The following is a 27,634-nucleotide window of genomic DNA, read 5'->3' as shown; positions in this document are numbered from 1 at the left end:
GCCACAACACCCGGCTATTTTTTGGTTGCAGCCGTCATTGTTGTTTGGCGGGTCCGGGCTGGGGATTCGAACCTGCCACTTTAGGTGTACGTGGCTGGCGCCTTAGCCGGTTGAGCTATAGGCGCCGAGCCCTTAGAAACAAATCTTAAAGCATTTTTACTATTGAGGGAAAAGCACTATTTGTCACATCATACAGAACTGTATCTCCTTAGTGATTTTAAAAGTTAAAGAAATGTTTTTCCCACACATTTTACTTTTGCTCTTCTCTAAAAGCTTTGGAGTCAAACATGTTACTTACCAACGTAATGAAAACAAAATTTAGGAATAAATAAAAAGCCTTCTGATCTAGTCCTTATCAAGCGTAAACTCTAAGGAACACAACTATCTAAAAATTGTAACATAAATGTTACAATGTTTCCCATTTTAAGGCTACTTTTAAACTTAAAATATACATAGTAGATACACATGTGTGCATAGTAGTGCCTTTGTCATATGTATGTTTGTAAATAATGCAAAGAGATATACAGTTATGAATATTACTATCGGTATCATACAGTGCAAAGCTTCAAGAGAAAAATTCAACAACTTCCTATGACTCTGGCCCAAGCTCTCCATTTATAATCAAACATAATATCACTACAACTCACTAATCTAGATGCTGTGGGCAGTGCTTACTTCAGTTTTCATGGCCCTTGTAAATAATACATGCTAAACAGCCCTAGTTTCTTTTATAAGGCTTTAAATAAGTTATTTCACAGTCTGGCCATGCATCCTATTAATCTAGTTATCTGTAATCGTAAAAAAGGAAACTCTTTACAAGCTATGACTTGATCCTCCCCACTGGAGCGCTGATTGATTTTGATTAGCTGTAGATTCTAATTTGTTTCTTGCTTATAAAATTTCTTTTTAATCAATTCTGATATGTGTGGGTTCTCGGGAAGAATCGTAGAAGCGTTAAGGCTGTAGTGTGCAAATCTTTTTAAGGAAAATATAATAAAAATAGTTAAGGAACAGAGAGAAAAACGTGTAACATCTAAGGGGAACTCTATTTACGGAAGGGAGGGTTGTCCAGGGAGGTGGGGCGGGGGAAGTACGTTGCCGGCTTACTTAGTTCAGAGCAGGTGAACTGGAAAAGTCCCACTTAATATTTGGCAGCAGTGTGTTTGAGAGAATATGATCTCATGTGCTTGATCTTCTAAGAATAGCAAACAGCTTCTCCTTTATTAACTCATCCGTTGAATAGAAATTCTTAAGTAAAATTGACTTAGGTTTTCTTTATTGGTAGACAAATCAGGCACAGAAGAAATACTTAACTACATGGAGTATTTCAGTGACCAGCTCTTCTCGCTGCTCACGGCTGCCAATACCATGTCGCCGCCACAGCAGAGCTTGGGCCTTAAAATTTTAATGGTGTATGTTATTGCCTAAAACTTTAAACAAAGAAAATAACCAATCAGCTTGGCCTAGTTCTGGTTTTGATGGGCAGGGAAACCAGTCATAATTTAGGACAAAAGAAAAAGTGGTTCCACAGGTTTGCTCTAGTTAGGAGGAAGCAAACATCACTACAAACACGAAATCGGTGATAAGGACTCCATGGGAACCTACCAACTTCCTTCCGGGTGAATTCTTCCTCCAAGACTCAGGGGGAAAACCCTTTTATCCATTTATATCATGTGATATATATCACATTATATCAACTGAAAGAGTTTGATACAGTCACCTAGAATGAATCTCTTAGATAAGAGGAAATAAAAACATGAAAAAACTAAGAGAAAGAAATCAGTGTGCTAACAGTTTGCTAGTCTATACCGTGAGTGAGACCATGTGTGGCTAAGGAGCCTTCACCAATGCTGTGTGGTTTAATCTCCACAACAACTCAGAAATAATTAATGATCTCCATGTTACTGATGACCCAAGTGGTGTTCAGGGAGGTTGAACGACATCCTGAATATCCAGTTTGCCAATTTCAAAGCCCACACTTTTTTGTTATGTCAAAAAAAAATGTTTAACAAAGCAAATGCTTCTCCAATGGGATATTTAATTCTACTAGAGAAATACCATCTTAGGATTGGGGAAATATTAGTAATCTCTTCTTAGAAACTGCCTCCTGCTTCATAGCAAACCCTCAGAAGAGACTTTCTAGTCTCTGCTTGAATAATTTTCCTATAGAGTTTGTGCTACCACGCTGGGCAACCCATTCCTCTTCGTACAGCTTTTATTATTTAAAGTTTTTCCTAAGTCCCACCTCCACAAGCAATCAAACAGTTCTGAACCTTCTCCTCCATCGTTGAAGACCTTCCAGGTCTCTTAAGACCTCCCTGACACTTTCCTCCCCGCAGATCTCTCGGTGTTTCCCATAGGAAGCCCCTAGACCTTTTCCTCTAGCCGTCTATGGACGAGTGCAGCTTGCTGGAGGAACCGTTTGTAACAGCTGGAAGGATGCTGATCACACCACCAGCTATGGCCCCTTTTAGCATCTCTGTGGCACCCTAGTTCTATAAATAGAAAAGAATATTGGATCATTTGTTTATTTGTCAACACTATCATGACTCTATTGGTGTATAAGGAACTCGAAGTGGGGAAAAATTCCCTTAGCTGTTTTTTGAGACAGGGTCCTGCTCTATCTCCTGGGCAGTGGCATCATCATAGCTCACAGCAATCTCAAACTCCTGGGCTCACACAGTCCTCCTGCCTCAGCCTCCCAATTAGCTGTGACTACAGGTGCATACAACTGTGCCTGGCTAATTTTTGTATTTTTTGAAGAGGCAGAGTCTCACTCTTTCTATTTTTGGAAGAGATGGAGGTCTTTCTCTTGCTCAGGATGGTCTGGAACTCCTGAGCTCAAGCAACGCTCCTGCCTCAGCCTCGCAGAGTGAGTCACAGTGCCTGGCTGTATCCAATGTATTTTTAAAGACAAATCTTTTAACATAGGGATTAACCGACTCTCCTTTTCCTCCCTCCCCTCACCCCATTCATATTAATAGAGACTCATTAAAGTCAAGAAATATTTTCTACAAACAAAATCTCACCCAGAAACCCAACATGGAAAGCAGGAGGCTCAAAAAAAGAGAAAGAGAGAGAGAGAGAGAGAGAAAATGGAGACTCCAGGTTCTCTCTGTCCCACTCGGGTCTCCCCCAACCTGGCACCTGTGGCATCTTACAGTTGTCAGAGTGCAGCTGGGAAAATCACTAGCCAGTGGTGTGTCCTCCAACTGTGGCCTTCTCTAAAAATAATTCTTAAAATCAGGCTACTTTGCCCTGCCTGATTTTGATAATACATTCTTGACTTTTGTGGAAAATAATTAGTCTAAGTGGTTTAATGACCTTTTTACATGGGACAAGATTGTTTTGAAGTTTGAGGATATCTTTGGGTTTATTTAATTCAAATATCTATTTCACAGATGAAGAAACAGCAACCGAGAGAGGAAAAGTAACCAGCAAGGACCCTTTTGTGAAGGAGCAAGACCTGGACCCTCCTGGGCAGGTAATTCCTTTTGATAATACCATGGAGACTTGCTTGTAAAACTCTAACCCCTTTGATTTCAAGTTGACTTCTTTAACAAGGTGAAGCTTCTAGTTCTTTCATAAGGAAATGCAACTATTTATACTGGATACTATGTTGACTAAGATGATACTAAGAAGTAAAATGTGGCAATTAGCTTTAGTAATTAGGTCTTGAAACAGTGGTCTTAACTCACAGCCTCCTTTGAAATGTGTGCAGAAGTTCCCTACATTGCAAGGGACTCGTAGCTGCCACCCTCCCCCCACGTCCTTGACCTTTAGGTTAAGAACCACTGGTGTGGAAGAAGGTGATCCCAGTACAAGTGCCAATGTGAGACTTGCAAAGCACCAACTACTGCCTTATTTATGGGTCTGCTGGTTAAAGGCGGCTTCTGTTTCAATATCCTTCATCTTTTATTTAAATGGAACAGCATCTTATCCTGGAGACCTTGGGTACAAGAAAAGGATTTATACATATTTTAATAAGCATTTCATTAACTAGGTTGGACAAATTAAAAGGAAGTATGGTAAAATGAAAACATTGGTTCCAAAGAATGTTAATAATGAAAGTGAGAATGATCAGTGTTCATAATAGAGCATTATTTTTTTGTTTCTTTTATTTTCAAGAAAGAAAGAAAAGGAAATAGATTTTACAAAATAAATCCCTGGATACCACTAGCTCCCTGCTCCTTTTTGCTCAGTCTGTTGTAATAGGATCAGTGACCAGTCAGCCAGTGGAAAAAAAGAAGTGCATGGACACAAAGAAGTAAATTTGTCTTGTGAATGGTTGTTTCCTAACCCTTCCCTTTTTTGCTACAATGTTTTAGGAAATTTAAGCCTCTGAAATGGTTGGCAACTGTTTCTTCACTTCAAAATATTTTGGGAAGCTCCATATTACCTTAAAATTATTGATAAGGAGGTTTGATTTTACTAATTCAAAAAATACTTGTTGGCTGCCTAGCATTTGTAAAACACTGTTTAGGAAGCAGTGTGGTGTGAATGACAGCATCCTAGGGTTGAATCCAAGTTTGATTCTTCCTGGGCTTCTGAAAATATGCATGGGATGAAACTTACTGAGCCTCGGTTTCCACATCTTTGAAATGAGGTAATATATTTAAAGGGCTTATTATAGTTTTGTTTTGTTTTGTGGTTTGAGGCAGGGTCTGTCTCTGTTGCTCAGGCTGGAGTGCAGTGACATCATTATAGCTCGTTGCAGCCTCAAATACATGGGCTCAAGTGATCCTCCCTCCTTGGCCTCCCAGACTGCTAGGGTTACAGGGTGAGCCACCCCATACAGTTCTGAACTTGTGTAAGATACTCAGCAAAAAGCAATTAGTACCAAGACTGCTGAGGCCTTGTCTCCTTTGTGATAGCCATATCAGAACTGAATAAATTCTGAAGAATAATCTCTGTAAAACTGGTTTCTAATTTAATACGGGCCACATGCTCTGCTTTAAAATGATCCCATTCCCTTTTATTCTTGGGCATTCATAATCTGTCAATTGTATATTAGTATAGTGTGGTAGTAATCATAGTACCGTGTTCTCCTGAAAATAAGAGACTGTCTTATATTTATTTTTTCTCAAGTAGACACACTAGGGCTTGTTTTCAGGGGATGTCTTCCTCTCTGTGCCAAAATGCAGAGATGTGCTGCATAGCCACACCCATCATTAGGTCTTATTACCAGGGTAGGGCTTATATTTAACAAATGCATAGAAATCCTGCTAGGGCTTATATGGGGGGCAGGTCTTATTTTCAGGGAAACATGGTAGCTGACATTCATTTAGCCCTTCCTAGATATTATTCTGAATGTTTTATACTTCCTAATCTTCCCAGTTGTATGAAGTTCTGTTACCATTCCTATTTTGTAGTTGGGGAAATTGAAGGCCAGAATGGTTGAATAACTTAACCAGGGTCACAGAATGAGTAAGGACAGACCAAGACAGGACCCAGAGCCTAGCCAGCAGCTGCTCGACCACATCACCTCTCTGCCGGACTCTTGCCCAGCTCCCCTATGGTCATCATGAGACCTAGGCCCCTCAGTTTCTCCATCTTTAAAATGGGATAATTTATGTTAAATACCTAACTATTGGCAGCCACACTAATACTAAACAAATGCTATTTCTATTCCTTGAAGAGAGTTGTACATCCTGAAATGCTAGTGTTTTAATGGAAGCTATCTGTATTTGCTTCCTAGAACTGCTATAACAAATTACCATGAATGTGGTGGCTTAGAACAACAGAAACTTATTCTCTAATAGTACTGAAGGCTAGAAGTCTGAATCAAGGTGTTGGCGGGGCTCAGTGCCTTTAAGACTTGGGGAGGGTCCTTCCTCCCTCACTTCTTCAGCCGCCAATGGCTCCAGTCAGTTCTTGGCTGGTGGCTCTGACTTCCAGCCTCTGCCTCTGTCTTCATAAGCCTTTCTCCTGTCTCCCTTCTAAGGACAGTCGCCGTTGGATTTCAGGTTTACCTGGGCAATTTAGAATGCTGTCTCATCAAAATCTTCACTTTGTTTCATCTACAAAGACCTTTATTCCAAATAAGGTCATAGTCACTAGTTCCAAGAGACGGACAAATCTTTTGGAATGCTACCTCCAGCCTACTTCAAGATCTTAATCCACATATTTTTATGTCTTGGGAGATTCCTGCGGCATTTCTTCCCAACAGGACTATCTTTATTCAAAAGAAAGAATATAGAATATTTCATCTTACCCTGTGGTTACCAAAGCTGTTGGTTGAAAATATTTTTTAAGTATACCATCAGCCTTTTCCACATTCTTCTGAGAGTAAGCAGAGTTCTTAGGAAACAAATAATTGTTACCTATTTAAAAGAAGAACAAAATTGCAGAGGAGCATTCATCCCCTTTGCACCAGAAGCCTGTGGGTAGCCGTGCGCCTGGGAGCAGGTGAAGGAGAATGAAACCAGCAGTTACAGGTCCACATTGCTCTCCCCAGGAGAACCAGAAGTCCACTTGGCTACAATGTCAATGAGGCTTTTATTTTTCTTTTAGTATATCATTTTGGTAACTCACTTCTAAGCCAAGTTTATGAAATCTACTTGGAGTAATTTAGACTCCTACAAGCAGCATATTTTGACTGAATTCCATAAACTCCTGCCTTCCTTTTTGATGTCCCCCCAATCCCTGCTCCACCCCTGAAACCACCTGACCTGAAAGAGGTCGCAGTGGAACCCAGAATGGATCTGGGGACTGTCAGAACACTCAGTGCTGCTGTGTCGTCCTCATAGCCCGTTGGCGACCCCTGTGTAACAATGAAAATACATCCTGCATATCAGATATTTACTTTATAATTCATAACAGTAGCAAAATTATAGTTATGAAGTAGCAACAAAAATAATTTTATGATTGAGAGGTCACCACAACATGAGGAACTATATGAAAGGGTCATGGCATCAGGAAGGTTGAGAACCACTGCCTTAGAGTCAGCCTAGCTCTCTGCTCATTTTTTTCAAAGCAGTAATAACTGAAATTCAGAAACAGGTCAGCGGAGGGCAGTGAAAGGGCAGGAGTCTGGATGACTATTGTCACAAAATCATGAAGTTCAATGTTGCTGGTCAGCAAAATGAGAAAAACATCAGAAGCTTTCCAGACAATGTAATGAGAAAAAGGAATAAGCAGAAGGGAGGGAAGGGCCAATAAATACATAAAAACCAGAGGAGTCTGATAAGCACATCTGTTCATTGTTACCAACAAAGGGCAAAGAAAACAGGCAGTTAGTATTAGTCCAGAAGGTCCTGGTGGACCAGTGGCCAGCACCAGCAGAGTTCCTTTGGCAGAACTCGGGGGACAAGCACTCAGCACATGTACTTTCAACCAATCAAGGCTGCAGTAACTCACCTTCCACACCCTCAAACTGTTCCTGGGATAAAAGACTTCAGTTTCTGAAAACTCATCAAATATAATAATGATGGACAGGGTTGAGACAAAGGCTTTGTTTTTCAAGGTCAAACTTCAAGCTCTTAAGAGAAACAGAGTCCTTGGCAACAAATGGCAAACAAGTAGTTTGGGACTTTGGGGGATTTGTTTTTGTTTTCCTTAGTGGAACTGTGGGGCTGATGGCTGGGAAGATCCAAGGAAGACAAGAAAAAGGCCAATTGTCCTGAGGAGCCAAGGACCTCACGTCCAGGAACGGGGGTTACAATGAGTGTAGAAAAGTAGTTCAGTCCGATCCTCCCCAGCCCTCTCACCCTGACTCCGAGTCCTCAGGGTCTTAGCAGCTCCTTATTTCAGTTTTCCCCAAAACAGATGAGCATCTCATAAAATTTATAATTCCCACAAGTATGAGAAGAGGTGAAGCTACCAGGACTTCACTGATACCAAGAATAACCCTGAACATGTCACTCTCCCCTCAGAGGGTCTTTGGAGTTTGACAAGTTCCAAGTTTTCCTCCTACAGCCGGAAAGCCAAGATGAAGGGGGTCCCAACTAGAACCTCACAATTCTTATTTTAAAACTTCTGGAGTTATCTGTTTATTCTGCTTTGAATGGTAAACCAAGCAATTTTGCTAGATTATAATGCCACACTCCAATTTACTCTCAGTAACATTTATAACTTAAAAAATATATATTATATATATACCACATACATATTACATATATAAATAGATAGATAGAGAGAGAGAGAGAGAGACAGACATTGTCTCACACTGTCGCCTGGGCCAGAGTACCATGGCATCAGCCTAGCTAACCACAACCTCAGACTTTTGGGTTTGAGCGATCCTCCTGCCTCCGCCTCCCAAGTAGCTGGGACTACAGGCGCCCACAACGCCCAGCTAATGTTTTGTTGTTGTTGTTGTTGTTGGTTTGTTTGTAGTACAAATGGGGCTTGGCTCTTGATCAGGCTAATGTTAAACTCCTGAGCTCAAAGGATCCTCCCGCCCTCCCAGGATACTGGGATTACAGGCATAAGCCGCCATGCCCAGCCTTAAACAATATTATTCAGAGTATTTTAAAGTTAATTTTAAACTTTTGGTCCTTAGTAATTTTTAGGCATGTTCATCAAATTGTTTCAAAACTTTTAATTATGGTAAAAGGTACATTACATAAAATTTAACATCTTAACTATTTTTAAGTATATCGTTTAGTAGTACTAAGTATTTTTACATTGTTGCACAACCAGTCTCTAGAACTTTCTCATCTTACACAATTGAAATTCTGTACCCACTAAGCACCAACTCTTCCTTCCATCCCCAGTTAGACCCTGGCAACCCCCCACCCCCACCCCATTCTATTTTCTGTTTCTATTGGTTTGACTACATTTTGAAGCTAAATAGTGTTAAGAAGGTTAACGCTGAGCAGAGCTTATGAATAGAAAGACACATTTGTCACAGGAGGATACTGTATCTTGCTTGTTCCTGATGCCCTCTCACTTACCAACATAGAAACAGGCCACATATCCCTTTTTGTTCCCAGCAGTACTGGAATGGAGAGTGGGGCTCACTCTTACATTACACTCTTACACTCTAGAGACCTCATGTAAATGAAATAACATAGCATTTGTCTTTTTGTGACTGGCTTACTTCACTTTAATAAGAAGGTTCATCTGTGTTGTAACGCGTGCTAGAATTTCCTTCCTTTCAAAGGCTGAATACCATTCTATTGAAAGTAAATACCGCATTTATTTATCCATTCATTTGCCAATAGACATTTGGATGCCTCCACCTTTTGACCATTATGAATAATGCTTGTGTAAACAAGGGTGTGCATTTCATTACTTTTAGAAGTAATGACTTTGAGGCCATTGCTAATTTTGTAGTTTTATTCATGTTTTTCTTCTAAAAACAACTTAGAAGCTCTTGGCAACAATGTCTTCAGTAGGAAATAGCCAACAGCTATACTGTCCTCTTTCCTTCTGTAGAGGATAGCAAGTTTTCTTTTTATTCTTTTAAACAAAATAGTAGTAAAAAAGCTCATCCTAAGGAATGACATTGGAGCTAAATCTTGCCCCAGAAGCCCCACTCTCTATTCCAGTACTGCTGGGAACAAAAAGGCACGTGTGGCCTGTTTCTATGTTGGTAAGTGAGAGGGCATCAGGAACAAGCAAGATACAGTATCCTTCTGTGACAAATGTGTCTTTCTATTCATAAAATCAGCTCAGCATTAACCTTCTTAACACTGTTTAGTTTCAAAATTTATATCTTCATTTTGATAGCCACCCAATATTGAGGTTGATCTAATCTGACTTTAGTATTCTCTCTATTATGAAATTTCTTTATTAAAGCCAAATTCTAAATTTTCTTTCCCAGCCAGAAGTTCTCCATTCATAAATCCCTCTGTTGTCTGTCAGATTATGCCAAGAAACAAGGATGCTTTGAAATTACAGTCACTTAGCGCATGCCACGTTGCACAATGGTATCAGTTGATAATTGGACTGGAAATACACGTTTGCTATCAGTCTGCTTTTGTTAGTGTTAATAAAAATGGAAGCAATAAGATCGGTTCCTATAGCCACAGAACATTCTGTTCTTGTCTATAGCATAACACAGCACTGTACCAACAAGAACTTGGCTAAAAGGTTGGCAAGACTTTTCCTTTTAGTATATGATTTTAGTAACTCACTTCTAAGTACAAGATTATGAGATTTAATTAGAGTAATTTAATTGCCTAAAAGCAGTAGCCTGCTTGGACTCACAATTTGTTTCTTATTATCTAGGGAGTCCATAGAATCATCCACCTATTTGGTGAATATGTAGAGAAAGTTCCTTGATTGCTGTATGATTTTTCTCCCTTGGCTTTGATTCATCATAAAGCTGTATGTTGGTTTTTTAAGTTCCCATTAAAGAGCTGGACTCCATAGCCTCACTTCTTGTCTGGCATCTGATATTTACTTTGTTGTAACCATGAGGAACTGGTTACAAAGAAGAGGAGGAGTGTTCTAAGATAGGAAGGGAATTCAGAAACAGATGTTAAGCAAGGATGGAATTTTCTATGGAGGAGAGAAAACATTGGAGTCACCTATGGAAGACCTCTCTGGGAAGTGGGAAGCTGATAACCTGTTGTGGCTATTGTTAGACACAATGTGAGGCTGTGCCATTAACCACACCAACATAAACCACACTCGCACCTCTGATGCAATAAGAAGTGATGTGTCTTTGTGTCTGTGAATCAAATTGTGCTCACATGAATAGGGACTGTGACCAGGCCCCTGAGTCAAGAGCATCACATAAGACTGTGCCGTGCACAGACCACACAATGGTATGTGGTGGCCCTGCCCAAGACATGTTTGAAACTTTGTTTAAAGACTACAGTTCCCTTCAAGTAGTGGTTTGCCGTAATGGTTACATACACGTATTGATTTATTTGTTTGTTTTTATGTCCTAGGTACTTCAATTAGCAAACGTAAATATTTACCCTAAAATATACAAACCACTCTGTTGTTGATATTCCCCAAGGACTCTTTGCATCTGTAATTAATAAAATCATGCTCATGGTTCACAGTTATACCAACCCACAAGTAAAACAGCAGATACTGTAATGACTTTGACTGTTACTCCTCAAGAGCCAAAACCCATCCCCACACTTCTTCCAGTATCACTGAGATGGCCTCAGAGACAATTATCAATAATCTTCATTTTACACACGGAGAGAGAAACTGTGACAGAACGATTTGGGAACTTTCCCAAGGACACAAAGTAAGATAAATAAATAGGAGGAAAGAAGGGCAAGGAGCTTAGACAAAGTTCAAGTTTGCAAGTGCCAAGTTGTTCTCAGACTGGAATTTTTTCCATTACAACCACATTTTTATCTACCGGTCCTAAATTATTACTCACCTAGAGTAAGCACTTGTAAAAGCCAATTTAATGGGATTTAAAATCACTTCACAAGTATTTTTTTATCCCCCACAGAGTCCATGAACTTTTAACATTATGAGAAAGTGAAAAAGCATTTTTTATATATTTTTTAAAAATTTTAGCACCAGCTCCCTTCCATCCTTCAAGAAGACAGATTGTACTCAATTTGCAGAAAACAATCTGTCTGAAACTCATTGCCTGAAAGCAGACAATGAGAATTCACAAGCACCTTCTATGGGCCCCACATCGTGCTGGGGAAATGCTTAAATAACTCCAAGTGTGGCTCCAGCCTTATAGTTCAGTCAGTCAGCCACTGACCAGCTCAGCAGCCAGGCCCTGGTGACAAGGAGCTGGGTACTGCACGTTCCTGGTATTCAAAGGTCTCATAGTCTTGTGGGAAGATAGATTGTGCATGGCTAAAAATGTTGTTACAATGGTCAAACATCTTTTTAAAAGCAGTGTATTTTCCTCTTTAGGGATGTGGAGAGTATCTTCTGAGAATATTTCAAAGAAAATATCCTTTAAGAGGATATAGGCGCTACGTCTTACAAGCAAATAGGGTTTTACCAGGGAGAGAAAGGGCACAAGAAAATTTCTACAACAGAAAAGAGCATATGGCTCTGCCCCGTAGCACAGTGGTTACAGTGCCAACCACATACCCCGAGGGTGGCAGTTTCGAACCTGGCCCGTGCCAGCTAAACAATGATGACAATTGTAACAAAAAATAGCCAGGCATTGTGGAAGGCACCTGTAGTCCCCCCTACTCAGAAGGCTGAGGCAAGAGAATCACTTGAGCCCAGGAGTTTGAGGTTGCTGTGAGCTGTGACAGCATAGCACTGTACTGAGAGTGACATAATGAAACTCTGTCCCAAAAAAGAAAGAAAAGTGCATGAACTAAAACAGGGGAGTTTTAGAATTACTGGCATTTAGTAGGGGAGTTGAGAGCTGAAGCTGCAGAAGGAGAGAAATCAAACCAGGCAGAAACTTACAGGAAGGCTTCATTTCACAGGGGAAGGAGAGCCTTGGGAGGCTTTCAAGTAGAGAAATGAATCTGTTAATTTAAACAGTTAGTTCTAGAAGCAGTGTGGAAGACTGTAAGGTGAAGAGGAGGCAACGCAGTAGACTAGTTCAAGCGAGCAAGGGAGAGAGTCAGTTCTGTCCAACAAAATTTCCTGTAATGATGACAATATTCTGTCAATGCATCCAATATGGTACATGGGGCTGTTGAACACTACAAGTTTAAACTTCTACATGTCACTAGTAGCTGCCACCCTGGACGGCACAGAGACATTTATGAAGTAGGACAATTAAGTTCACCAACTCATCGTAGAAAAAGTAAATGTCCCCACAGTCACCAGATGGCCAAGGGAAGTACTTCAAAGGTGATTGTAATGATATTCACCAATGAGGCATGTAGCACTTTTTCTAGGATGAGTTCATGAACTTAATTGTCCAACCTCTTAGGAAAGCTGGCATTTTAAAGTAAGATTTCTCCAACTGCGGTTCCTAATAGCATATTAAGAAATTATCATATTCATAATTGCTAAGTCATGGAAGAAGCCCAAGTGTCCATTGACCCATGAATGGATTAATAAATTGTGGTATATGTACACCACGGAATATTATTTAGCCTTAAAGAAAGATGGAGACTTTACCTCTTACATGTTTACATGGATGGAGCTGGAACATATTCTTCTTAGCAAAGTATCTCAAAAATGGAAGAAAAAGTATCCAAAGTATCCACAGCCCTACTATGAAACCAATTTATAGCTTTCATATGAAAGCTATAACCCAATTATAGCCCAAGAAGAAGGTGAAAGGTGAGAGGGAGGGGGGGAGGATGGATGGAAGGAGGGTAATTGGTGGGACCACACCTACCGTGCATCTCACAAGGGTACATGTGAAATTTACTAAATGTAGAATATAAATGTCTTAACTCAATAACTATGAAAATGTGGTGAAGGCTATGTTAACCAGTTTGGTGAAAACATTTCAAATTATATATAAAACCAGCACATTGTACCCCATGACTGCATTAATGTACACAGCTATGATTTAATAAAAAAAAAAAAAAATCAAGTCCCCCTGCCCAAAAAAGAAATCATTATATTAACTGTAGTTCACAATTGGGATGTTTTTAAATGGAAGATGAGAATAGCATAGAATAGGGTAGAATTGACTAGAATAGACTATAATAAGTATTATGAAACACAATATAATAGAAAATGTCAGTGTGGACTGCAAAGTATTATTTTGAAATATGGTTGTTTCCAGCATAGGACCCCATACATGTATGTGTGAGTGTACATTGGATCACTATGTCAAATATATTTTTACCTCTCTATCGTGTTTTAAAATGTTTAAAAGCCAATCTCTTATACAAAGGTAGTGTACAGAGTTATTGGGAAAAGCTTTCCAGATGGGAAGAAGAGCATAAGACCATAAGCAAAGTTCACCAGAGTTTAGAACAGGACTAACTCTGGACTTTTCAAGAGTTTCCTAATGATCCTTTTTTTTTCTTTCAAATTTTTTAAATAAACTATTATTTAGAACAGTTTTAGATTCACAGAAAAATCAAGAAGATAGTAGAGCAAGTTCCCACATACCCTGTACCATTTCCCCTTTCAAAAGCTTACATAAGTATCATGTATTTGTTAAAATTAACGAGCCTGTATTGAAATGCTATTATTAGCTAAATTCCTTACTTTACTCAGCTTTCCTTAGTTTTCACCTAATGTCCTCTTTCTGTTCCAAGATTCCATCTGGGATACCGCATCACAATTAGTCATCCTGCTTCATCAGGCTCCTCTTGGCTGTGACCATTTTTTCCCCCACACTTTACCTATTTTTAATGATCTTGAGAGTTTGGGGGGGGTGTAGTTCTGGTATCTTGTAGGACACCCCACTGTTGGCATCTGTCTGATGGGTTCTCATGATGAGACTGTGGCTATTGGTTATTGATAATGTGGCCACTTACTATCAACATGATTAATTGCAGTGTTGACATTAACCTTCATCAACGGAGTGCGGGAGTGATGATCAGTCTTCTTCACTGGAAAGAGTCAGTCTCTCTGTCTCTCTCTCTCTCTCTTTTTTTTTTTTTTTTTTTTTTTGCAGTTTTTGGCCGGGGCTGGGCTTGAACCCACCACCTCCAGCATATGGGGCTGGCACCCTACTCCTTTGAGCCACAGGCGCCGCCAAGTTAGTCTCTTTTTTAATCCCCCCTTCCATGCTGCATTCTTTGGAAAGAAATCACTCTCACTATGTTCTTAATTTTGTAAGTAAATGAATTACTTGGTTAAGGAAGGCCTGTGCTTCAGTAAGTCATATCGAGCTCTTTCCAAAGAAAGCCACTGTGAGGACAGAGAGGCCCCTTGCAGATACAGCGTCTCTTTCTGCAACAAGCAGGGCATTTGTATCACTCCGCAGGTTTTCAGCTTCCAAATACAAAGCCTAAAGAAAGCTGCGGGATTGATGCGGAATTCCAGACTGAGTTGAGAAGGAGTTCACCCCAAATCCACTGCAGGTCGTTCTGACTTTTCAAACCCTGATGTTCTGGAATTAAATGTAACTCAAAAATTGTTAAATTCTTTTCCCCCAGGAGGATAGCTACTTTTCAGAAAGGAAAATGCCTTCCTGAGAAAATCCAGTAATTTGGCCAATAATTTGGACTGTTTTCTTTTAGGCAGGGGAGAGCTGCGGGATCACATCTTCTGCGATATTCCCCAGGCAGGTGCCTCCAGGCCCAGTCACCTACTGCTCATCTGTGATTGCAGTTGCCCAACTTCCTACCACTCCCGTTCCCGAGGACAAAACGCAACCACGGAAAGGTTTCTGAGCAGGCCCAGCCACGGCTTTCCTGCAAGCTCCCCGACAGTGTTCTCCTTTTGTGACTCACACACATGGGTTCATGTTAACACTCGTGTTTTTTAATTGCTACATTTATTCACTTTCTTCTCCACTCAGGCCAGAACAGAGTCCTGCTCCTGAGTCACATGGGTCATAAGTCCCAGGTCTTCCTCTCTCTCAGTCTGGGAGAGAAGGTGAAACTTCGTCTCCTTGCCCACTGTGCACAGGCCTAGGGAGAGAAAAATCATCGCCCACTGATCAAGGGCAGTGCCATTCAGAAATTAGAAATAGTCACCCATTCACTCATGAACCTTGATGTCTTTTTATTATTATTATTAAATCATATCTGTGTACATTAATGCTATCATGGGGTACAGAGTGCTGTTGCTATATACAATTTGAAATACTTTTATCCAACTGGTTAACATAGCCTTCATGTCATTTTCTTAGTTATTGTGTTAAGACATTTATATTCTACATTTAGAAAGATTCACATGTACCCTTATAGGATAAACCATAGGCGTGATCCTACCATCACCCTCCCGCCACCCACCCTCCCCCTCTCCTCCCCTCTCTCTCCCCTCTCCCCATATTCTTGGGCTAAAATTGGGTTATAATTTTCCTACGAAAGCTATAAATTAGTTTCATAGTAGGGCTGAGTACAGTGGATACTTTTTCTTCCATTAGGGGACATCCCTAATATGTCCCACGGTCCCAGGGTCACTATTGATTCAGTGGATTTCCTTTAGGATTCATTCTCTGCCTCTGGGTCCCAAGGTGCTAGGAATCCTCCCTCTCCTCCTGCCACAACTTAGCAAAGCTCTGCTGTGGGTCTTTCATCCAGGCTAAGACCTATATTATTAATAAGAGTTTTAGCTTTTGCCAGTTCCCAGTAGCATTTGTAATAAATAGGCATTCAAAACTTCAGATGCTGGATGAGAAAATGAATTATAGGGAAGAGTCTTGAATAAGGAAGTGATAGATCTGAGACCCCCCATTAGCTTCACTCACAGCTCTGCAGCAATCGCTAGCTTAGCCTTCGAAGACCACGGAAAATCTCTGCTGGGAATTTCTACTTCTTTATCCAGTGCCACTTTACAGGATAGTCCTCACCTGGACCAGTTGCTCCAACCTGCCTTGACAGACCAGTTCAATAGCAATTGAATGTTACCCCACAGGCTTGGTCCTTTTGTAAGACGAGTGATTTGTTTTAGGAAATCTCTCTGGTCCATCCAGCCACAAGCATCCTGGGACTTCACTTTTCCTCCTTAATACAGGTGGTAAATATTGCTGTGCCGATATATTGAAGGAAAGTCCGCAGCTGAATTATGAACCTTGTGGGGAATGGTCATGACTGCCACGGGGACCGTGGAAACCAATTTTGAGTGCAATTTCCAGCGAAGAAGAGAAGAAAGATTTTTCTCCAGCGAGAGTCTACCCTCTTGTCCAAACACCTCCAAGTCTCTGCAATTTGAGCTTTACTTAACTTCTGCTATTTCTCACAGCAACCCTGAGCAGTGGGGATTATTATGTCCATTTTACAGAGGAGGAAACAGAGGAGAAGTGCAATTCAGTAACAGTCCCAGGGTTACACATCGAGTAAGCGAAGGAGTCAGGGTTGAAACCCAGGTCTTATTCTAGAATATTCCATCCTCTGCATCCTGGAAGTGCAACAGAAGCACTTTCCAAACTATAAATTATCCACTTTCTAAACTATAATTTGTTTTATTATTATTGCTAGAGAAACTCTGATAAACCAAATGCATTAGGCACGTTTGAATGTGCAACTGTACCAGTGCTGCAGGAGACTTGATCATGTTTTTAAAAGAACGGCTCAGAGAGAGCTTTTCCTCAGTCTTAAGGATTCTTTCCTACAGGTAACAGCGCTGACCTTGGCCATGCCCCCCATTCTTACAAGGAATTTCTACTGCTTTAGGTTCCACCGGGACCTCCTGAAAAGCACCATCACCAGGACGATGGACTCCTTTGAAAGCTCATAGTTCTCCCCATGCACCCAGGGGCATTGTCTTAGTTCAGGCTGCTCTAACAGAATACCTCAGACAGGTGGCTTATCACCAACAGAAATTTATTTCTCACATATTTAGAGGCTGAGAAGTCCAAGATTAAGACACTGGCGGTTCAGTGTCTGGTGACACTGGGCCCCATTGCCAGTTCATACACAGCCATCTACTTGCTGTGACCCCACACAGCAGGAGAGGCAGGGGAGCTTCCGAGGGCCTCCTTTATAAGGACACTGACCCCAAGTCTCTGGTCACCTCCCAGAGGCCCATCCTTCTAATGCCATTACCTTAGGGGTGAGGATGTCAAGATGTGAAACATGGGAGACATAAACATCCAGTCTAAAGCAGGTAGCATCACACAGTTTCAGTGTGTTTAAATCAAACTACATCCAGGCCCCTTCACCATCTGCTTAGGCACTGCTGCCTTGGAATACACAGCCTCCCTGAAAGATCTCAGATGGTTTTAAAAGTCATCAAGTTAAGAGGAAAATGAAATGTTTTTTTAAAAACTACTGTGTCCCTTTTCTGCACGTGAGAAATCGTCTTTTAAAAAGCACATAGCTAAAAACAGGAGCGTCACGGTGTGCTGGAATAAAGTAAACCCTTGGAGCTCTTTGTTTGGCTTTGCTGAGACTTAGCATCATGGGGTCTTCAGGGTGGTGAGTAAACAGATTTAACGTTTTGCTGTGAAATTTTCAGACTTTGTTTGCTGTCATCTAGTTCTAGGATACCTGTGGATAATTAATTATTTTTTTTATTTTTATTGTTTTTAGAGACAGAGTCTCACTTTATTACCCTTGGTAGAGTGCCGTGGTGTCACAGCTCACAGCAACCTCCAACTCCTAGGCTTAGGTGATTCTCATGCCTCAGCCTCCTGCACAGCTGGGACTACAGGCGTGCGTCACAAAGCCCAGCTATTTTTTTTGCAATTTGGCTGGACCTAGGTTTGAACTCACCACCCTTGGTATATGGGGCCAGTGCCCTACTCACTGAGCCACAGGCGCCACCCAATAATTAATTAATTATTTTTATTTATTTTTGTTGTTGTTGCAGTTTTGGGCCAGGGCCGGGTTTGAACCCGCCACCTCCAGTATATGGGGCTGGCACCCTACTCCTTGAGCCACAGGTGCTGCCCATAATTAACTAATTTTATGGCATTTCTGCTATCTTATTTCTCCACATTCAGCCTCTTTTTCTAACTTCCTTCTTGGCCCTTTCCTACAGTCTTTCCCCCCATTTCATGCTTATTCTTGGCTCCCGAATCACCACACGTTCGTTTTGTGGGCCACTCTGTGGCTGCCTGCAGCGGAAAGAGTCCTTCCTGAGACTTTCCTGTTCAGAAGGAGTTGTGTAATACACTCGTTCAGTGAATGAGTGAATTCTCCTATCCGCATTTCTCATCCAGTTGCCTAAAGTGGTTTTTTTTTTAATCTTGCATGTCACCTCATAGGAAATAAGAAAAAAGACTGACAAGGAAATAGAAATGTATTACCTGAGCAAATCTAGAACCTAAAAATAGTACGTATTCTAATAATAGATGATAGCAGATGGTTTACCAGTGATAACCAACTCTGTCTTTCCTCACCTTTTCACAATAAGAAATGACTAATAGACCATCTTTAAAATTGCCTCTCATCGATAAGGGGAAAAACACTGCAACACAGGCCAGTCGCTGTGTTTTCTGAACTGACTCAGACTTCAGGAGACTGAAGTGAGATATGATGATAAAGGCACTTTTCACGTGTCAGAGCTGGCTGTGTAAAGGGCTGGGATTGTGAGAATTGGCAAAAAAAAATTTCTTAGAAATCTCTACTGCCTAAGTTGTCAGTACTGTGAAATTATATTCAAAATATCCAGCTTCCACATCATTGCAGATTTGGGGTATTTGGGACCTAAGTCTTCCCACGGGCCTCCTTTGGTGCATATTGGAGCATTTGTTAACTGTTACATCCTTGATTTAATGGTTAATTGGTTGGGTGACTTTTAGCAGATCATAACAATAAACATGGATGATCTTGAAGCTTCTATGGCTCAAGAATCTGGACATAGCTTACCTGGGTTCCTTTGGACCAGGACCTCCCTCAGGCTATAATCAAGGTGTTGGGCTAGGTGTGACCAAGCAAGAAATTTAATTTTAAAAGAGAAACCAATGGTCAGGAGATTAATTAGTGCATTTTTTTTTTTTTTTTTTTTAGAGATGGGGTCTCACTATGTTGCCCAGGCTGGGTTTGCCATCCTAGGCTCAAGGAATCCATACATCTCGGTCTCCCTGGCAGCTAGGATTACAGATGTGCCCACACACCCGGTTGAATTAGTACATTTTTAAAAGTGACAATATATGGAGAAAAAGTCAATGATAGTTATAAATGACCAATAGAAAAAGTGAAAGGAATTTTAAGGATATTTTAACAGGTTCTTGGTATACTGTTGATGCTGAAAGAATCATACCCACCCATGGGAAGAGTAAAGGCAGAGATTTTCTGGAATGATTGGTGTCCAAAATCATTTTGACAAGGTTTCAGAATGCAAGGTGACTATATGAACTTAAAGCCTTCTCTCCGGCGCACCACACATTCCTCCGTTAATCTCTGCAGTCCCCCTGACTCACAGCTTGAAGACAAAGCACTTAGCCTTCCCAGCTTGGCCCTTCCTCTCCTGGCCTCACTCTGGCCATCTCTACCTCTCCAGCTTTACCACACTCTGTCCCTTGTCCCCCAGTCCCTGGCCCTTCGACCACTGACCACACTTCTTCGTACCTCCAGCCTTTCCACAGGTGGTTCCCTCTGTCTCGGCCATTCTCCCCACCTCACTACACATTTTATCTGTTTGACTCATAATCATCTCTTGGACTTTATCCCAAATATGTCTTCCTGAGAGCTGTGCACAGGCTGAACCAGATTTCTCACAGCCCCTTAGGTGCTATACTTTTCTTTTTAAGGCACTGAAGTCCCTTGTGAAAGAGGCTTCACAAAGCATCTGCCCTTTTGCCCTTTCATTCCTTTTTCTACATGAGGCCACACCAGACAAGGTGCCACCCTAGAAGCAGGGGCCCCCACCAGCCACCAAACTTGCCAGCACCTGGACCTTGAAGTTTCCAGCCTCCAGAACTGTGAATTATTTACTTATAATAATATAAGAGTTTATATTGTTTATAAAATACTCAGTCCTAGGTATTTTTTTATAATGGTACGAATGACTAAGAGACATTTCTCTGTTACACACATCCCCCAAGTCCTGGACCTCATTGTCTTTCTTCTTTCTCTGCAACCAGAGTTGGGAGAGAAAAAGAACGGTGGCGGTAACTTCCTGTCCAAGTCCACCTACGAGGACCAAGCATTTAAATCCAATTATTTAGTTTTTACTCTGGTTTTAGGAAAGATGGGAGATTTGCCTTTCTTTTCATAAGACAATAACAATGCTTCTGTTTTATATTTATCTACTTTTCTGAATTATTCTGGTGATTATTACGATAATGGTAACCTGGTCACACATGAGCCATTCATTTTAAGTTTATGTGGAAATGAGTCTGGGTGACATAGCAAGACCTCATCTCTAAAATAATAATAATAACAAATAAGAAGAAGAAAAATTAGCTGGGCATGGTGGCCATGGACCTATAGTCCCAGTTACTTGGGAGGGTAAGGCAGGAGAATTGCTTGAGCCCAGGAGTTAAAGGCTATGTTAAGCTCTGATGATGCCACTGCACTTAGCCTGGACAACACAGCAAGACCACATATTAAAAAACAAACAAACAAACAAAGGATTCTGGGTGGCACCTGTGGCTCAGTGACTGGGGTGCCAAACCCATATACCAAGGGTGGCGGGTTCAAGCTCGACCCTGGCCAAACTGCAACAAAAAAATAGCTGGGCATTGTGGTGGGCGTCTGTGGTCCCAGCTATTTCAGAGGCTGAGACAAGAGAATTGCCTACGCCTAAGAGCTTGAGATTGCTGTGAGCTGCGATGCCACAGCACACTACCAAGGGTGACAAAATGAGACTCCATCTCAAATAAAAAAAAAAAAATGGATTCTGGGGATATGATCCTTGTCAGGTGGGTTACTTGTTCTTAAAGCCAACCTGTGTTAAAAATCAATAATAGCTAACTCCATCCTTCTTAATATTGGGACTATGCATGCTCTATAATTATTTTTTAGGTTGATTACTTATCCTTCACTCAGCAAATATTTACTGATAACCGTCTTTGTGCCAGGCATCATCGTGAGATCCTGTATATAAGGATCAGTGAGGGTCTCCCTGTATCCTGAGCAGGCCACAGTCTTCTAGAGCAAAAGTGTTTTACTTTTACTCAAAAGAGGATTTAAGAAAAAAGGTAACAATTTCAGGTCAGAAGATAGGCATGGCCTTCCATAAATTTTAACTGTGATCGGAGTAGTGACAGTTGTCAAAGAAGACTTTGATTGCCTGACGCCATCGTCTTCTTAGGAGTAACAAGAGCCACAAAATGAGCCTGTATTTCCATAGATGCTCAGCACTATGCCTGTGGACCTCTGCAAGATCTTCCCAGGAGTCTTCCTAAGGAATGGCAGCTACTCTTCTTTCCAGGAAGGTTTACACGTGATTATAACTGTGGTCCTTTCTGAAAGCCAACAAAACGCATGCATGGTTTCCATGGGTTCTGGGCCACAAAAAGAAATGACCACCTAAAGGTACACTTTGAGTTCCCGAGACCCACATGTTCAGTGATTCACTGGAAACACCCAACATATATTTCTCCTCGCAGCTAAGGTAAATTATAGTGAAAAAGTATGCGATAAGGAAAACAGACATAGGGAGAAGCTGGAGAGACCCACGTGCAGGCTTCTGATGCTCCCATTGGTAGACACACGAGTTTGGCCTTTTTCTCCCAGCAAAAAGTGCAGTGCCCATGTTTCTGCCTAGAGAGACCCATTAGAGACTCAGCACCCAACATTTAGAGCAGAGCTGGTCACATGGGCACCCTCTGGCCAATACGATGAGAACACAGTAGATGTATACTATGTATAACTGTAAGTTTCATTATAGAGTACATTGCTTGTACAGTCTAGGCACAGTGGGTCACCCTTACCTGGTAGAGAATGGAGAGAACATCCCAAAAGCCAAGTTTTGATATGATAGTCAAGGGCCGAACTTGCCAGCAGGCCCTTCTGAAGATGAGCAGCCTCGGACTTGGTACATTATTGTTGTTGGAATTTCTCTGCCAGGTCCTTGGTCTCGGGAATCAAAGTCTGAATTCGTGGACCTCTAGGAGTAAGTGGCAGGACAGATTTTGTTATAGATAAGAGGTTACAGAAAGAGGGGAATAAAGCCTCTGGCACAGCGGTGGCAGGGGGGAGGGGGTCCCTGGTGGGTGGCCCATGTGGCTGTCTGTCCAGGGGTTTATATGCAGTTTCCTACAGTCTTCTGTAGGAAGGAACTTCTCTTTCCCTGAAGACAGGTGGGTTGGGGAGATGGAATGTATGTGGAAAATACGTCACAACCATTAATGCCAGAAGCCCACAGGCAGAAGTGAATTCTAAAACCTCCATGGTGTAGAAATGTGGTCTTATTTAGGACGTTCTGCCCCTAATGGGAGGATGGGGCAGAATGGGAGTGGCAGCTTAAATGGAACATTGATCCATCGGGCTACTGAGCCTGCGTGGGCCCAGAAAATGGGGCCTGTGCTCAGCCCTAGGTGAAGGGGACCTGCATCATTGTCTCTTCCCTGAACACTCCTTTTTAAGTCTTCTATGAGAATACATGGTGTAGGAAATAGAAAAATTCACACTTACCTCTCTTTGCATACAAGGAAAGTGTTAGCTGGCCTCAATTTCTAGGTACTGTTATTACTGGAATTATTTCTAGCAATTATGTTTAAATAAATATTGTTACTAATAATATTATTACTGCCAATTTTAGTACTAATTAGTAGTAGGGACAATATTATTAGTTTCTATAAGTATTAATTTCTATCATTAACGTGCTATATATTATATCTACCTAATATTCATATGAATAACGTGCGCGATTATCTTTAACATTCTTTGAAAGATTTTAACACGCCGAGATCATGAAACTTTATGGAGATTCTGTGTTTGGTTCCTCATTTTGTTTTTTCTCTCATCTGCTCATTCTTTAACAGGATAAAGTTTCTGCAGCTTCAAGACATCGACCATGGACTTCAGGCGCGTGAAGGAATACTTCTCCTGGCTCTACTATCAATACCAAATCATCAGCTGCTGCTCCGTCCTGGAGCCCTGGGAGCGATCCATGTTCAACACCATCTTACTAACCATTGTTGCTATGGTCGTCTACACTGCCTATGTCTTTATCCCAATCCACATTCGGCTGGCTTGGGAATTTTTCTCAAAAATATGTGGCTATCACAGTGCAGTTTCTACCTGATCTTGCTGGCATATTGTGGAATGCGTTGTGTGTTGATATGTGTTGCTCACAAACTTACTGATCTAGGTGGGTACTGTCTTCTTCCACGGCGTGACCTGAAAATCCCTCTCTTCTCTGTGCACTGTTCTGTCCTGCCTGGAGTTTGAAATAGAAGCTACGTGCATTGCTTTTGTACACGCTTCTTTGCACGTCAGGAACATGCAATGACATCACCTCACATATATTCACTCCACTTGAATCTAAGGCTTTAGATTTTTTTTTATCAGGACGATTTCATGTAACCGTTTTGGGGGGAAATAAGCTCTTAGGAGACCTACCAGAATCATATTTAAAATGTGAAGAATCTATTTTTAAAAAGATAGCTAGTTCCTAGGCTTCAGTCAGAGGTACCCTCTCCTGGTTTACGGTGTATGACAAGATCTGAAGTCTTACTGTCTAGTAAACTGCAAATACCTAAAATTCTTTTACTTTCAATGCAAAAGAATAGGCTGGAGGCAATTATTTCCTTTCATTCACAGGGTTCTCAACTTGTTTTAAATGCCTTGGTAAAGTCTGACTGTATAACAGTTTAAAATCAACGATGTTGATTTTAGATAAAGGAGTAGGTATTATAATACAAAATAACTTTAAGTGTGGGAAACAAAAATATAATCAAAGTAAATTCAGATGTTGTGACTTGTGATGGTGCCTGGCCTAGCATGATGGCAAGAGGAAAGAAATTGGTATTTATTTTTTCCTGTGTTTTCATTCAGTGGAGAAAAAAAAATGCATGTATTGGGCTGCAGGAAGAAAAGCTAATAAATAGGCTGGAAGTAATACTCTCCCCGCAGGATCTCAGCAGCTCCAGTTAAATGCTGTAATATAGTGGCTCCTTTGCAAAGCAGAAACAAGATTTAACGTTCCTTCAAAAAAAAAAAAGTTAAGTTTTTAATTATACTGCTGAATCCAATGTGAATGCCAAAGACCAAGCCTTGCGGTTTTGCTTTCTTCCCGGTAAATATTAATGCTTGTGATTCAGGAGGGTAAACATGTAAATAGGTTTTGGGCAATATTTGCACCCTTGTTTGTGTTATGGAAAAAAAAAAAAAATTCCAGGGAGAGCTGGAGAGATGTTTGGCATGCCAAATTCACTTGCACCTTTGTTAATAAAACAAACAAGCATATGTTTTGAAGATAAATCAGATCTGGACATGTATTTGTTGATTTTTGCAAAATAAAATTAAGTTTAATTTTATAAGTAAAATATCCACTTCCAGATTTACCTTTTTCTCATATCGTGTGAAATATCTAGGTGGGATGTCATATTTATCCCCCAATTTGTCATTTCTTGCCAATCCAATGTGGCAACTGATCTAAAAATAGGAGGGTAAAATTGACATTTATCAGGGGACTTCTCCACGCTAGACACATGCACAGGCTGAAGCAGGTAGTAAAGTCTCCACCTATAGGCAAAGAGCCTGGAACTTGGAAGACTTACATTTCTTGTTCAAGGTCAGTTAGCTACTACAAGATAGCAACGATGTCAATTCAGGTCTAGACAACACCAGGTCTTGAAAATATTTGGCCATGAAAGCACAGGAGAGACAACAAGATCCTGTGAAAGCTGATGAGTTGGGCGTTGTCAACATGCTAGAAAGCAGAACCCCATCACACAAAAGGGGCAAAGGCATAAGGAGAGAGACAGTCGAGTTTGGAGGGACAGTAAGCCCAGGTCCCAGCTGCTACGTTTGCTGTGGGACCTGAAATGCTGTGTTCCCCCATTTCTATGCTTTCCAGGCCCACATGCCTATTTTGAAAAATTGCTTTCGCTTTTAAATATTTAACAAAGGATTCTCCGTTAAGCATGAACTTGGATGCATTCCCAGTTCACGATGATTCAACACCCTTATACACATGGACCCCTGCTAAGTGCTCTTGGAATTCAATCACTGAATTGACCTTCTCAAAATCCTCCTTCTAAAAATAAGACAGTGAAAGTAAACATGAATAGACACCGCAAAGCTTAATAAAGGATTATTGCACAGCACGGCCCCAGGATGTCACTTCAAAGATGTTGCCTCTGAGCAATCCAAATAATATACACAGGGTCCAAAAAACATCATCAAGCATAGTTTAGGGGGAAACCGTATCCGTTGCAAAGGGGGAGAAGAGTAAGCTCTCTCTGCCTGGGTGCTCTGTTGGTCATCTTGGCAGAGATGCTTTTATCTTGGCCACAGTTAACCTCGGTTAGAAACACTGTTTGTGTTTTTCTTTTGCTACTATTGCTTGGATATGTCAATGGTGTGTACAGAACTTTAAAAACAAGAAAAGCCAAAGGTTCCATGGTTCCAGTGGGCTTGAGTTTGTCCCTCACTGAACTAGGAATTATAAAAATGTTCTTTCCCTGGAGTTGGCCAAGTCCACAATTGCATTCGCCTTCTTGTACAACAAAAATAGAAGATAGCAAGAAATCAATCAGTTTTAACGTCATTGTAACACTAACCAATATTTGCTGGTGATAAAGAAGATTCTTCTTTATTTTGGAATCCCCACTACCTAGTCCTGTGCCCGGGACAGGGCTTAGCAGATGGATACCTGGGAGTATGTTACTCGGTTCCCCAGACTCTGTGTCCACACAAACTCTAGGAAGGTCAGTGTCCATATTTAGGCCAACCTCACAATAGATAGCTTCAGGCTATGGACTAAAGAAGTAGAACCCTTTCATTCATTCAACAGATTTAATCAAAGTTATCGGTGTATCTGGCTTGGCGCCTGTAGCTCAGCGGCTAGGGCACCAGCCACATACACTGAAGCTGGTGGGTTCAAACCCAGCCTGCCAAACAACAATGACAACTACAACCAAAATAGCCGGGCGTTGTGATAGGGACCTGTAGTCCCAGCTACATGGGAGGCTGAGGCAGGAGAATCGCTTAAGCCCAAGAGTTTGAGGTTGCCGTGAGCTGTGATGCCACAGCACTCTACCCAGGGCAACATAGTGAGACTCTGTCTCAAAAATAAAAGTTATCCATGTATCGATGGATAGATAGAAGAATGGAGAGATGAATAAGAATGAAGATAATATAATAAAAACCAGGTGATAGGTATTCAGGCATGCATCATAAAATTTTCTTCGCTGTATGTTTGAAAATGTTATTTTAAAAGCAGTAAGGGAAAAAAGCTTGCCACGTGCTGGTCCATGGGCTTGATATTAGAAAACAAAGATGAAAGAGAACGAAAGCGAAACATCCCTAAATTTATTAATCGTACAATCTGGGGGAAAAGATGACAAATGAAAAAGAAGAAAGAAGACCCAAGCAAAATGTTTATCATATTTACGAATTGTGATAAGTCTTTAAAAGAAACAGCAGAGTAGTGGGGAGACAGTGACAGGTGGCTGAGGACGGCGGGGTACTTGGGGAAGGGAACCCGTTTCTTCCAGCTGCAGTAGAGTAGGATCAAACCTCTCTCATTGCAGGACTCCGAGTGTGGGGTGACGTGGGAGGGATGTAAGGTCATGTACACTGTAAAAATATGAGCCTGACTGTGGTTTGAGAGCAGAAGGGACAAGGGCATCAGTCAAGGCAGGAAGACCCAACACAGCTTATACAGAGCTGGACTAAGGTGGTGGCCTCAGAGTCAGGGAGTGGCAGACGGTCTCATCTGACACACATTTTGGAGTGAGAAAGTCAACAGGTCTTGCTGATGCCTTGGTTCAAGGGGCAATTCCATCAGCTACACAATTTTTTTTTTTTTTTTTAACATCTAATCCACTCAAAGGAAATTCCTTCTTACTCTGGGAAAGTTATTTTCAGAGCTGACTCAGCTGCCTTCCAGAACCTTTTTGAGAGGTGGAAGGAAAACAAATTTCATACATTTTTACTCCACTTTTTAAAACTTCACCCTATCTCAACGAGAGTCCTTATATACCTGACTGGAAGAGAGGGCTTGGGTTTTCTACCCTGAAGCAGAAAGTGATTCTCTGGGCACTTTGCATCTTCAAAACTGACTAACCAAACGATCAACAGCATGTTTCCTCCTAGGGAGTAAATTGTTCGAACATTAATTCTGGAGCATGAAAAGGCTGAGAACAAAT

General features: G+C 41.1%; 1 protein-coding gene across 2 annotated transcripts in view; it reads left to right on the top strand.

Annotated features, from left to right (window-relative positions):
* The window catches only part of SPTSSB (serine palmitoyltransferase small subunit B), a 31,165-nt gene extending 7,603 nt beyond the window's left edge, over positions 1–23,562 (top strand). The window contains exons 2-3 of one of the 2 annotated variants that reach the window (XR_002774549.1): positions 3,402–3,484; positions 14,997–15,069. Coding sequence is in view for 1 of the 2 variants with exons in the window: in XM_023516005.1 (XP_023371773.1) it covers positions 23,332–23,562 (231 nt within the window). In the remaining variant the exon portion in view is untranslated. Of the gene's footprint in view, positions 1–3,401; positions 3,485–14,996; positions 15,070–23,299 lie in introns of those variants that run through there. The other variant, XM_023516005.1, reaches the window with a different exon arrangement.
* The last annotated feature ends 4,072 nt before the right edge of the window (positions 23,563–27,634 follow it).

Source organism: Otolemur garnettii, unplaced genomic scaffold (assembly GCF_000181295.1).
Source record: "Otolemur garnettii isolate 467f Iridium unplaced genomic scaffold, OtoGar3 scaffold00084, whole genome shotgun sequence".
Lineage (NCBI taxonomy): Eukaryota > Metazoa > Chordata > Mammalia > Primates > Galagidae > Otolemur > Otolemur garnettii.
Note: the sequence above shows the minus strand (reverse complement) of the source record. Positions and strands in the feature narration are given on the sequence as shown.